Source organism: Lynx canadensis, chromosome F2 (assembly GCF_007474595.2).
Source record: "Lynx canadensis isolate LIC74 chromosome F2, mLynCan4.pri.v2, whole genome shotgun sequence".
Lineage (NCBI taxonomy): Eukaryota > Metazoa > Chordata > Mammalia > Carnivora > Felidae > Lynx > Lynx canadensis.
Window position 1 is genome coordinate 28,885,378 of NC_044320.2, and position 14,519 is coordinate 28,899,896.

The window sequence follows — 14,519 nt, forward strand, 5'->3', positions numbered from 1 at the left end:
TGGTATGACACTGAGGTGATTTTCACTAATTCATTGATAATGACTAGGCATTTCTCAATTAAGGCAGCCTCATCTGAACCTTATCAGTTTGGAACAGCTGTTGTTTGAACTTGGGGTAATAGAGGAGAGAAGGTGAACTATTAAAAGAAATAGAGAATGGAAGCCACGATGGTCTTTAATTGGTTCATTTGATATTCAGGAAGACTCCTGAAATTTGTAAAATATGGACTTTTTAATTTATAAAATGATTTAACATTTTTTTAATGCCATGTAATCATAAAACTAGGCTTTTAAAAAGTATATGCCATATTTTTACCAGTTATCTTAAAGTCCTAAGATTGTTTTATATAGAAACACAGTTTCCTCAATTCTGAGACATTAATACAAAAGAAAAGCTACTGGCTTTAAAAAAAAAAAGGAATTATACACCAAGATCACAGAATCAACTATTTTAAGCAATATTTTTGCCTATATTATGTGCAAATTTGCTGGCTTTTTAAAATTGAAAGTTTCAGGGCATGTTAATGCAACATGCTGATTTATATATACTTATCAATCACATTCAAGCTTGATCACTCAAACCTATTTTTAGATAATTATTTCTCTGAGAAATCTATGATGGATTTGGTAATTAATACCTTTCACACAGACTCAGAACTAAGAATTCATCTTTTTCACCTGAAGAAGAATGACAGTGGCATTAAAAAAAAGCAAATATGTTTCAAGAAATCATTTAAAACTCAGTAATTACTGCTTCTAACATGATTTTCTAATTTTTTCAATAAAATCCTATTGCCTATATACATATGTAGGTAGTGTCCCTGCTGAAAAAAAAACTGGTAAATCATGGGACACTATGTCATTTGCCCCATGGAAATCACAACAGTGAGTCATAGTACCATTTACATGCCATCCACTATGGTCTGCCCTTGAATCATAATATTCTTCATGGTTTTGGTCCAGTCTGTATTGGTCTATAATAAAGTATGCAATCCAATCATCACTTTGTTATAAACCTATTCTTTCTGGATGTCTGGAACCAGATGATCCTCAAATACAATGATAATGGATTTGGTCTCACCAACTCAATTACAGTTCTATGCATGAAAGGATCAAACATCATCCTTATTTTGCAGTCTGTGAGGAATAACATCTACTTTGATTGTAATATTGCCATTCTTCTCAATCTTTTTCATCTTTTTTCAATCTTTTCTAATCATTCATCTCTCTTCAGAAACAAAAAAGAAATCAAAAGACTTATCCTATTATTGATCTACTACAGCTATGTTAGTATTGGATGGCTTGATAGTATGATTTATTTGGATTTCTGTTAACTGGCTCATTTTCTCATTGGAAGACACTATGATACATTGGGCAGAATAATTCATTTAGGTTTGGCACATCTTGGTCCTGCCCATAAAAGGCCATTAGCATGCCCCAGTTAGTGTGACAGCCAACAAATGCCCCCACACATTTGCAAATGCACAGAGAGGTGGGGTAATCCTGCCATGGTCAAAGAATTCTGGATCAGGATGTTATGTAGTGATCCAATGTGGTTCTATGACTGTAACCCTCCATCACTCTTTGCAGAGCACTGGAACGGAATGCTCAGAGCCTGGAGTTAGGCTGTGTGGGTTCACATTCCAGCACTCCTTCTAACTGGCTGAATATCCGTGGGCAAATTACTCAACATTCCTGAGTCTCATTGTTCCCAGTGTGCAACACAGGGGAGATGATAACACTCAATTTCATAGGTTCTTGGGGAGAATTCAACTAGACAATATATGTAAAGTGCTTAGTACCATGCCTGCGACTAAATGTTCTTTATTATCTGTAATATGAGGTTTGCAACATGTGTTGAGATTTGCATATTCTGATATTTCTATAAACATATGGTAGTATTTCTTAGTGAAATTAGGATGTAGGATATCTACATATAACTCCCTTTCTCCAATTTGTGCCTCAGACACAGCCTTTCAGCTGTTGGGAAATCTAGCATTACCTAAAACAACAAGTAAATCTTTGACTGTGATACTGAAAAGGGTTCTTTTAGGTCTTACGGCTTTTCTGACTTAATTGTAATTCTTTTGATAACCTAATAGTTCAGTTTTGATGTGAACTAATGTTAAGAGTAAATAAAATCTTGATTGATTCCAAGATGATTTCTAGCTTTATTAAAAATCATGATTATAAGTGATTAACATTGGTGCTAAGATGGACAATTGAGAGCTGTAACTGCCATCTTTCATCACTCTGTATGTCTTGATGCTTTAAATGAATACCTTTATGTGGTAATATTAACTGTGGGATTTTATTTACTCTTACATTAGTTCACATCAAAACTGAACTATTCAGTTATCAAAAGAATTACAATTAAGTCAGAAAAGCCTTAAGGCCTAAAAGAACCCTTTTCAATATCACAATCAAAGATTTATTTTGTTGTTTTAGGTAATGCCAGATTTCCCAACAGTTGAAAGGCTGTGTCTGAGATACAAACTGGAGAAAGGGAGTTACGGACCCCTTAAATATTAATTTGGGAGAAGAAAGTGATTAGCCGTTCTTTAATCTCTGGATCTACAGCACAAAGTAAATATATACTTTTATTTTATTTACCCAGTTGACTCAATTATGAAAATTATTATTTACAAAATGACCTACCTTCCATAATCACTATCCAAGATGAAGCTGACATTGTGATGACCTGGAATTAATTAAAATACACAATCAATTAAATTCCCAATCACAGGAGAACAATAACTATACATTATAAAGCTGATTTAAAACCAAAGTAAAGACATTTAAAATTAAAACTGTAATTACACAACCATTTATTAATCCTCAAAGACATTATCTGAAAGAAGTATTTTAAAATATACACACTAAGATGTCTCAAAATTGTAACTAGAGGGGTGCCTGAGAGGCTCAGTCGGTTAAGTGTCTGTCCTCAGTTCAGGTCATGATCTCATGGTTCGTGAGTTCGAGCCCCACATCAGGCTCTCTGCTGTCAGCACAGAGCCTGCTTCAGATCTTCTGTCCCCCTCTCTCTCTGCCTGTGCCCCACTCACACACGCTCTCTCTCTTAAAAATAAATAAACTTAAATTTTTTAAAAATATAACTAGAAAAACCTGATGAAATATAATAATGAATGAAGGACGATAAAAGAACATATGCATAACCACATACCCCTCAAATTTCCTTGATTCATTCAACAGCTATTTATTTGGGGGAGACATTCTGCTAGGGAGATGAGAGACGCAGGGTGAGCTCTCGGTTCTCCAAACTGAGCATATTGTGCAGTAGAGGAAACAGCCAAGCGCAATGACACAAACAGAGAGCTAAAAATTGTGATAAAGCTATCAAAGAGAAGGAGAGTGAACTTTGAGAGTGGAAGGCAGGGCATCAGTGAAGGCTGTTTTGAAGACATGACATTTTATCGGAAATTCTCAAGACGGGAGGAGGCTTGTTAAGGCTCTGAGACAGAATGAAGTGAAGCTCATTCTAGAACTAAAGATTATAATGGATGCTAGCTGAACCTACTGTGGCAATCATTTCACAATATGTGAGTATCAAGCCATCAAGTTGTATGCCTTAAACTTACATAGTGATCTATGTCAATATAAAACTGGAAAAAAAGAACTCAAAGATTTATGTGCCTGGAGTACATAGACCAAGGGGAAAAAACAACATAAAAATTAAGGCTAAAGGGAAAACAGCTAAATTAGTGATGGAATTTTCTGGATGACAGAAGAATAAAAAAAAAAGAAATCTGAAGAAGTTTACCCTCAATGTAAACCTTAGGAAAAAGGTAATTTATACATGCTTACATGAAACTGAAAAGAAGCCAAGGTAAAGAGGAAATGTTGAAAAGAAAGGGATGAAGGGGCAGGGGAGGTCTAAGAGAATATGAAACAAGGAAACAGAGTCAGTCAGGCATTTCTGAGAATTATGAATAACGATGATCAACATTTACCAATATAGGTTCCAGTCGTCTTACAAATCATAGAACCCATGTCTCCATTTGGATGATCTAGTTTTAGACCATACCTAATAAAATATATATGTTAATTACAAAGTTTAGATTGACAATAGAGTTCTTAAATACTGTATTTCCCTTAAGTATCTATATAATAAAGATCCATTTATTGTCAAATAAATAATAAAATAAAATAAAATAACTGTGTTTCCTTGAAAACATCTTATGGACTTTAGAATATCTATCAGGACAGAAACTGTTGCTACAACAAAAATTTCTGTAAAATGAAAATATTTCCCAGCCTTGGTTGAAGATACTTGAATAAAGCTTCAGTTTATAATTATTTTATAGTTAACTTGGCTATCCCCATTGATATTCCTTTTAAATATTTTTAAATACTACCAAATGAAACAGTCAGTTGACAAAGATATTTCTCAAAATATCCTAAAACATAATAATCTAAATAATAGTTCATATCATACTGTACTGGAGACAATAGGGGATATCAGGTTACATCTAACTATATAAATGACTGCTGATTTACCATACAAAATATTATAATTTTAACTGTATTTTAGAGTATTCAACTATACAGTATTGCTAGATATTACTATTTACACTGGTATGTTTATACCTACTATTCATATTCTAAATAAAATTATTTGAATTACTTACAAATTATCAGATTGTGGTATGAGAAGCTCACAGGGCATTCCTCCAATATAAACTCTGTATAAATATTTTATTGGAAAAGATCAAGTTATGTTTAGTAAGTCATTTCAAAATGCTCTCCTCTGACGAAGCTCGCTGACACCTTATATTTTTCTCACAATCACTTATTATTATCACTCATTCATTCAACAAACACCTAGTGTACATCTATTATGTTGCAGTCTCTGCTGTAGATACTAGCACACATCAGGGAATAAAACAAAAATCTTGCCCTTGTGGGACTGACATTCTAACTGGGAAAGACCTGATAACAAACATGATAATCATAATACATTTGGTGTGTTAGAAAGTTATAATACCACAGGAACAGAAAATGTGGAAACAGATAATGGGAACTCTTCCATTGGAAGTTCAATTAAGTCAAATACAAAACAGAATTTTGTGTTTTGTAATACAAAGTATGTTCCTTTGATTCCTACAGGTAGGAATTACACAAGGTCCACAGCAGAAACCCCACAGAGAAATCAGGATGAAAAGAAGAACTAACATCCTCAATGCCACTGGAATGGAAATAAAAAGCTGAGAAGAGGCAGGGTTAGGCTTGAGGGAAACATCTGCCTGTGCATTTCCCTAGATGACCAGGTCAACCTACTGCTTTAAGGGTGACAGACCCCAATGCTATTGGAAGCCTGCAGGCATGACTGGTACTGTATTCTTTGCTGCACTCAGAACAAACCACCCAGCTTCCATGCCAACAAATCCCAGATTCAAAGTAAGTGCAGATACAAACATGAACTCTTAAAGTTAGGACTTGAGTTTGCAGAGAACTTTACGCTTTTTAATATACTCTTACACGCTAATCTTTTACCATTACATTAGGTTTGTAATGCAAGTACACTGAATTACTGTACCCAGTATGAGATTTATGGATTCATATTCTCCTTCTAACCTCCCACTTTATTGCATCTAAATAATAAATTTAGCAGCGAACACCTACAGGCATTTACTATGTTTAATCCTTACAACCATCTTATGGGTTAGTAACTATTACTCTTCCATTTTATAGATGAAAAAACTGAGGCAGGAAGGTTCAGTAGCTTGCTTAAGCCTACAGCCATAAGGAATAGATTCAGGATTCAAACCCAGGCAGTTGGACTCCAGCAGGTGCTCTTAACCATGCCCAGTGATTCCCACAGTGATGTGGATTTGCCTATCAGTGGGATTACTACCCTATTTGGCCTTAAATATATAAAATTTTTCCATCTTATCTTTTATACCAAAATCTCCCTAGTGGGTACCAAGTCCGTTAGTTATTTGTGTGTCCTCTATAATTTGTACCTCGTCTGAGTTTGGAGATTAGGCTGAATTTACAAGACCTGTGAGAAGCAGAAGCAGCTTAAACACCTTGGTATCTTGACTTCCTGCTCAGAACATGGCCACTGCTCCCTGCTAAGGGAATCAAGCCCAGTAAACTGCTTTGGGGGTACTTGGTGTCACAATTAAGATGGTAGAAATGAGATAAATGCAGTTCTAAGACCTTCTTCACCTCTCACATCAATAGGTGTGTGAAAAGTTTTTCTACATTTATATAGTATCTCAGGGTCTCCAGGATATAAGGGCTAGGTAGCCTGATCTCTAGGTCGCTGCTGACTGCAGTCCTGTGATTTCATGAAATAATTTCTATCCATTCCCCTGTACTAAACACAAGAAATTTCAGCTACAATTGCGAAAAAAGGAATCTTCTTGAAGGTTAAGCTTTCTATTTCCTGGCATTATTATAGGAAAGGATGACTTAGAAAATACCATCTAAGAATTAGAATATAAGCCATTCACGGCATTCAACTATATGGAAGCAAACAAAATCTTTATGCTAAACTATCTATACAAAATGTTAAGTATTTTTTCCTCTATTTAGTATTTATTTTATTATATGTAAGGAAACAATATAAACATTTCCAGAGTATTACACATGCGTACAAATGTGATTTGAGTTCTACCTCACAGAATGCCACCTAAATTACCTTTGTTTCATTTAGCAAAACCTCTCAAATTACTTGCTTTACACAGTTATATACTCATATGTGTGTATACATATGTATCACCTTTTCAGTATTTAAAAAAACCTCTAATTGCTGTATGAATTGTTATCTAATTTATTTATCCATTTTATACATGTATTCGATAAGCATGGAGCCTCTTCAAAGCCATAGTACTGATTCTGTACTTCCTTCTATAGCAAATGAAGAGGGCTTTATGTCTTCAGTCCAAGGCAGGACTGAAATAGGTATAGCACACGTATGCTTACAGAAAGATAATGCTAGTGACAATGCTAGTTTCTGGTCCAAAATGTGAACAATTATTTCTTGATATTAGGTAAGTAGCCAATATTACCATCTGGTCCATAGCTGGTAAACAGAGGAACCAGTGTTCAAATCCTACACTGTCACTATAAGTTATTAACTATTTTCAGTTTCAGCACTCTCCCATGCACCATGGGGTAGAAGAAAAAGGGCCAAACTGCATGTTAGGAGGCTTCGGTTCCCCCCATCTTCCCCCATCCCGCTGATCTTGACTAAGCTATAAACCTCCAAGCTACACAGCTACATATATATACAAATTGAGGCAGTTAGATTAGGTAACAAGTTATCCAGTAATAAAGTTCTATGACTAACTCAATTACTATTGAACTTGCCTCCATGTTCCTTCCATTAATAATATCCATCAAAGAAAAAAAAAGAAGTACATCAAACCAAAAAAGAATGGCATATTGGCCCTTTGCTTCCATGTTGATGGATGAATCATCTAATAATCTACTTTTCTTCCTATAATATGGCTGAAAATACACTGCTTAATCCCATCACATTGTAGTGATTTTTAATATCATTGGACCCATTAATTTTGGAATATCACATCATGAGATACCATGATAAGCATATGTTTCCACATCAAAAATTTACCTCAAAATCCTAACATTTTTCCCATTTGAGCTTAATGCAGTATTACTTCCATAGACATCAGTGAAGATTCTGCCTTGGATAGTTATTAGTGTGCCTAAAACAAACAAACAAAAAAAATCTGTGTAAGATTATCTACCCATACACCCATACACTTAATACCCAACATCAGAGGTATTCCCAATAAAACAGGCATCCAGATACTTATATCCCATGTTCATCACTATTGTTTACCATTGTTCTGAAAGTTCTAGCAAATACAATAAAACATGAGTATTTATGGTATGAAAGCACTATCTGTAAGTATTTATAGATAGTATTTATTAAAGTATTTATTAAAGAAGTTTTTCATGAAAAACAGAATGAATTATTCAATAAATACTGCCTGGGTCATGAATGACATATTTGAAAAAATAAATAAGATCTCTACCAAAAAAATAAATAAATCCTGAGAGAAATAAAAATTAAATATAAAACTAAAACCATAAAAACTCTTGAAAAATAAGTATAAATTTATAAAATATCTATATAATTTGGGGTGGTACAGCCTTCTACAGCATAAAATGAATGAAGAAATGACAATGGTTAAGAGCTATAGATTTAATTTAGAAAATAAAAAATGTCTTAATGACAAGAAAAACCATTAATGAAATTTAAAAGTAAATGGTAGGGCGCCTGGGTGGCGCAGTCGGTTAAGCGTCCGACTTCAGCCAGGTCACGATCTCGCGGTCCGTGAGTTCGAGCCCCGCGTCGGGCTCTGGGCTGATGGCTCGGAGCCTGGAGCCTGTTTCCGACTCTGTGTCTCCCCCTCTCTCTGCCCCTCCCCCGTTCATGCTCTGTCTCTCTCTGTCTCAAAAATAAATAAACGTTAAAAAAAAAAAAAAAAAAAAAAAAATAAATAAATAAAAAAAAAATTAAAAAAAAAAATAAAAGTAAATGGTAAATTAAAAAAAATACTTTCCACATAAAGATATATATATCTTTAAAATATAAAGAATTTTTGTAACTTAATACGGAAAAATTGACTAGCATTAAATTAAACCAATGTGATGAACAAGTAATTTATAAAAGAAGAAATACAAATGGTCAATAAATATACATAAATGAGTATTTTTTTTAATTTTTGTTTTACATTTATTTATTTTTTGAGAGACATAGAGAGACAGAGCACAGTTGGGGAGGGGCAGAGAGAGGAGACACAGAATCCGAAGCAGGCTCCAGGCTCCGAGCTGTCAGCACAGAGCCTGACGTGGGGCTTGAACTCACAAATTGTGAGATGATGACCTGAGCCGAAGTTGGACGTCCAACTGACTGAGCCATCCAGACGCCCCATAAATGAGTAAATTTAACTGCATAAATCAAGAACTGGAAAAATTAGAAATAAGCTACTATATTTTTCATATAAATACTTGAAAAAAATTAGTACTTAAAATTGTCAAGAGTATAGAAAAGGGTATTTTCACATATTCCTGTTGGGATTATACACTGGTATAATTATAACTATAATGAAGTGGAAGCCAGCTAAATGTCCGATAGGGCTATAGTTAAATACTTTATAGCAGATTCATATGCACCCCCTGAAAATCATTTTTGAGACAATATTGAGAGCTATTGTACAATCAGAAATGTGTTATTTAGGGCACCTGGATAGCTTAGTCGGTTTGGCGTTCAACTTGGTTTTAGCTCAAGTCGTGATCTCACGGTTTGTGAGTCTGAGCCACGCGCTGGGCTCTGCACTGACTGAGAAGTCTGCTTAGGATTCTCCCTCTTCCTTTCTCTCGGCCCCTCCCGCACTCACACATGTGCACTCTCTCTCTCTCTCAAAATAAATAAATACTTTAATAAAAAAGAAATATTACTTATAAATTATCAGATATAATAATTTTATATACTAAAAATTAAAGACCACAAACCAAAAAAAAATATTTCAGCTGTCTTATAACAGACCTGGAGTTCCAGATAAAGGTGTGATGCTCTTTATTGTTGGGGTTCTGAAACTTTTTGCCTGTAAAATAATACTGTCAATAAGCTAATATCTCTGCTCCTTACATTATTTACATTTAAACAATATCCATAATATGACTGACAAAATATATCTTTTTACATATAAGAAAATAAAATTTAGAATATTATTCTGATTATTCAAGATCTTTTCCTTAGCCACTAAAAATCTTCTTTCATTTCAAAATGTTTTTAGCTTGGAATTTTCACATTCAATCATCCTTCGTTATCAGTGTTAGTCAAACCCTAGTAATAAGGTTCTCTGGTAACAACTTTTAGGAATTTGGTGAAATAAAATTACAGAAAGCCTCCTTTTATTTAAGCCAATGGAGAAAAAATAACAAAGCATATTTCATAAACAGAAGCAAAACCTGGCTAAATTCCATCAAAGTAAGCTTTAGTAACTAAGCTAATGATAACTTTCTAGAGCAATGCAGGTATAATTCTTAAGAATTGTGACAAACATGATTGGAATTGGGAGAGAGCAGAAGTCCAGGGAGCCCACAAGGGTGATGGAAACTCTAATACTTTTGATAGACACACATAATTTTTAAAAATATATGGATTATCCTTAGAAGAAATGTATTATTGTAAATAACTCTATATAGGGTAATTACATTTTGCATGACTTCTATGGTACGTGCAGTTATATTTCATCTCTTTACATTAGAAATTATAAAGAAAGGAAAAATAGGCTATTTAAAATGAAGGTGAATCCAATGACAATAAGAAAAGGAAAATCAAACTAAGAGTAGAAATGGAGAAAGAGAAAAAAGAGTATGAGTGAGGAAACAACTTAAAGTTTAAAATTTTAATTCAATAGTAAAATTAAAGAGGGAAACAAATAAATGATAAAGGAGATTCCACTACTATAGAAGATAATTAAAACTAAGTGAAGTTATCCTTAGCTACCTGCTAGTATATTTTTTAAATGTGGAAAAGATAACAATCTGTAAAATTAAAAAATAAAAGCCCAGTTCTGCAAGAAAGCAAGCACAAGATCGATTATCCGTTAAGCTAAAGAGGAGATCCCATGTACATTGAAGGTGCATGCCCAGCTGTCAAGGCGACCTCTGCAGGTATTACTTTCTGTAACAGGAACCCCATCCACACTGACTCTCACGGTGTAGGAACCTTCTGGCATTGCTCTGCAAAGCAAATGAAGAACATATAAGGAATGCAATGACCCTTTTATTTCATGTATACCATCAATAAAAAATACTGCCCAGACTACAAGTCATTTTTTAAAACAAAGTGTCAAAAATTCTAATTGACGCACAGCTAAATTCCATTCTATATTATTAGAATTCCATTCTATATTATGGAGAGAGGTCCATCCTGAACTCTGTACTGCAGATTCTAGCATCATGGACCTCAGGCAAATGCTTATTCTAAGTGCACTGGTGCGTACTGAGGAGGAAAACAAATGTATTAACAAATGTAAGAATAATAACTTGAAACGCTATCATTGTCACCTTGGTACAGTTATGCTATGATTTGCTTTTTAAAAAGTTTGATCAAATTTCTAAGAAAGTTTTTGCTGCTGGAAAATAGCCAACAAGCTCAATGTAGATGAAATCCTCTAGAATACATGCTACCTGTCTTATTAGTAAAAGTTGCCATTTATAATGATTAATTTTTTCCTCTAAGTTGCTAATAACAAACATCATTTTGGGCTGATAGTAAAGAACTTGAAATGTCACTCTACAAAATGATCATCTTTAATCTTAATGATTATGTCAAGACTTTGAACAAAATTAATCAAATCAGACAGGAAAGCATAATTTTGATATTTTGAGGAGCATCATTATGATTTAATAGTAGCCATTTATCTTCTAAAAGGGATCAACAATGATAAGATAATAGCTATAATAACCTGGGAGAATATTTAGAATATATTTTATTGTGCCAATATGCGGAAAGAGCATTACAACTCAATACAATAAAGTTATAAAATAGTCTAAACTACATGAAATAAAGACAGCTGATCATCAGAAAATATTATTAATATCCAGATTATATAAAAAACTATATAAAACTAATATGTATATGAGAAAGATATTCTTATTAAAGGTAGTATAAAACATACCTAGTATAGCATGTAATTTGAGTTGAATGACTTGAATCCTTTTCTACATCACAAGAAAATGATTGGAAAGAGGAAACTAATTGCACGCTGTTTCCCCACTCAGCATTATCAACTCCATAGTTAAACTGGTTTGCTTGAGCAAAACCTGGAAAGGTAAAAACACTGAATTATTATTAATGGAATTCTGTTTTCAAAGATCTAACAATTGTCATTCAGTACTGAATCATCAATAAATAATAAGGAATAGTACTAAAGTAAGCAGTTAACCTATTTTGTATTTATCCCAATGATTATAATCCTCCTTGGAAGCATAAAAAATTGCTTTCAATTCATTTCTCCACAAAAGTAATGCTTGAGAACGTATTATTTGTTAGGCATGGAATTAAATAGCTTAGATTCCATTGGTAGGGTGTGCAAGGCTGGAGAAAACAGACGTGCACCAATTGCTATATCTGCTGGGGATAACTGCTATGAAACCAAGCAGGCCTGATGGGGTAGGAAGAGTAGATGAGGCGAACACTATTTTATAAGGGATGGAATCTTAACTTTGAGTTCCTAAAAAGCAAAATCTGAGGTGAGAACTTGCAAGCAAATGGTTTATTCAAGTGATGACCCCTTTGGGACAAAAGAATAAAACCTGAAGAAAGAAAACCTGAGCCAAAAGCACAGCTGGGGTTCAATCTTGCTGGAAACTTCCAAGGAAACTACAGACTACCTCTCGGAATCAAAGAATCAATGGCAAGAAACATCACTTCACAAATCCTGTCCGCATTAGTTGAGAGTTCTCCCTAGGGGAAAAGGGTTTTTCCTGCACTTTCGGGCTGCACATATGTCCACATGCCATATGGATTCCAATGTCCCAAGTCATTGCATCAGTGAAGCCCTGGGACAATAGACAAAGACATGCTATGGGCACAGAAGGCAAGAGCTACAAGCATAGACTTTGTCAAAGTATATGAGGGACTATTTGCCATAGCTGTGGCTAGCATTAGAGGTGAGAACAAGAGGATGTGAAGCTGAGTGTAAAAGACACCTCTTACAGTCAACTCTTCACAACATATAGACATGCTTATGCCCCACATTTTAAGTACAATCCATTTTCAAGCCAAGAGCTCTGCTAAAGATTTAATACCAGAAGGTTAGTGGGGCAAGATACAGGCCACACTAACACAATGGTTCCTGAGGCTATAATGAATACTCACCATACTCATTTTATTTTTTTTTACCACACATAGATTTCCTTACCCTTAACCAGTACTTCAACTAATGGAGTGACACTATCCTTCATACTGAGGGTCTGAGCCCTTAATTGCCTTGCCCTTGTTAGGCTATGGTTACCACAATCGCCTATTCAGTTATCACTGGACACAGAAGCCAAAAGATACTCCATTAATACCCTGAATTCCAGACATATTCCTCCCTATCTCCATTAGGGAAAGCAACCCTACCTCTCCATGATCATCAGTACTGATTATCTCTAGTAGTCTGCTAATTATGTTTGATGAATTCAAACAGATCAAGTAGTAGTGGTAGTTTCAGTTCAGTGGAAGCCATACAGGGATCCCTGGCAAAAGCATTCTCTAGGGGTGCCTGGATGGCTCAGTCAGTTAAGTGTCCAACTTTGGCTTAAGTCATGATCTCACAGTTCATAAATTTGAGCGCCTCATTGGGCTCTCTGCTTTCAGCATGGAGCTCACTTCAAATCTTCTGTTTCCCTCTCTCCCTGTCCCTACCCCACCAGCTCATGTGCACACACTCTCTCTCTCTCTTAAAAAAAGAAAAAAAGAAAGAAAGAAAAAGCATTCTATAATCCAGCAGAATCTAAAACTGTAGGGACAGAAAGCACAGATCCAGTTTCCAGATCACTGGAAGCAATACTGACAGAGAGTAACCATTTTTTTCCAGCTCCAAGTGTTCTGTCTCTTGGGAAACAGCAGCATGTATCTGCCATGGCTCCATGCATATGGCATATGATGGAGGCTAGCATCTCATCCCACAGAATGTTGTTTCCTAGCTGGGATCTTTTATAGACCCCTTTTATAGCTGACTTATCTTTTATAGACCATTCCATCATTCTACTAGGCCACATCTTTCAGGGTAACACAGGTTTTGTGGTCATGTGCCAATAATTACAACTTTTTCACTATAAAATGTTTTCTTTGTTATGAGGCACTATTCTGTGGAATTTCATGGCAATAACTCAGACTCTGGAAGCTCTAAGATGGAACTGGCAGAGGCACTGCGGATAGAGAAGGCAAAATCTATATCCAAAGTGTCTGTTCCTGCAATAATGATCTTTGTTCTTTCCATGAGAGAAGGGGAGTAATGCGATCAACTTGTGACTAAATAGGTGGTGGACTTCTTGAGGGATGGACCCTATTGAGGGCTTAGTATTGGTCTCTGCTACTGGCAGGTCAGGTATTCAGCAACTGTAGTGAGCAGCTTAGCCTCGGGAAAAGGGAGTCCATGGTATTGGCCCATGGCCTTCACCTCATGGCCCCTCTGTTCATGGGCCCATTGCACAAGCACTGAGGTGGACAAAGAGAGAAGTTCCTGAATGAGTCACTCCATCAACGTGGTTGCTCTGTTTCCTCTGTGGGGGATCCTCTCTTGCAGGAATTAACTTGAGACATACAAATCTGCATACTTTGTGCTCATACCATGAGCCCCTTCACGTGCCTGTTTCCAAGACCTCTTGTTTCTGATTTCAAACCTGTTTCTGGGATATAGGAGGCATGTGACATAAATGGTCAAGAAAGCTTTTTGGAAGGAGTAAGCCAGGAGACTATCTATGGCACGTGCATTTTAGATAGAGGGAACTTGATGTTC

The 14,519-nt window shown here is 35.3% G+C and overlaps 1 protein-coding gene across 1 annotated transcript in view; it reads right to left on the reverse strand.

The window, feature by feature from the left end:
* PKHD1L1 (PKHD1 like 1) overlaps positions 1-14,519 on the reverse strand; it is a 165,880-nt gene that overhangs the window by 142,328 nt on the left and 9,033 nt on the right. The window contains exons 3-9 of the mRNA XM_030303954.2: positions 11,691-11,835; positions 10,641-10,749; positions 9,548-9,605; positions 7,604-7,697; positions 4,650-4,703; positions 3,972-4,045; positions 2,659-2,701 (exon numbers count right to left, since the gene is read on the reverse strand). Coding sequence (XP_030159814.1) covers positions 2,659-2,701; positions 3,972-4,045; positions 4,650-4,703; positions 7,604-7,697; positions 9,548-9,605; positions 10,641-10,749; positions 11,691-11,835 — 577 coding nt within the window. The remainder of the gene's footprint in view (positions 1-2,658; positions 2,702-3,971; positions 4,046-4,649; positions 4,704-7,603; positions 7,698-9,547; positions 9,606-10,640; positions 10,750-11,690; positions 11,836-14,519) is intronic.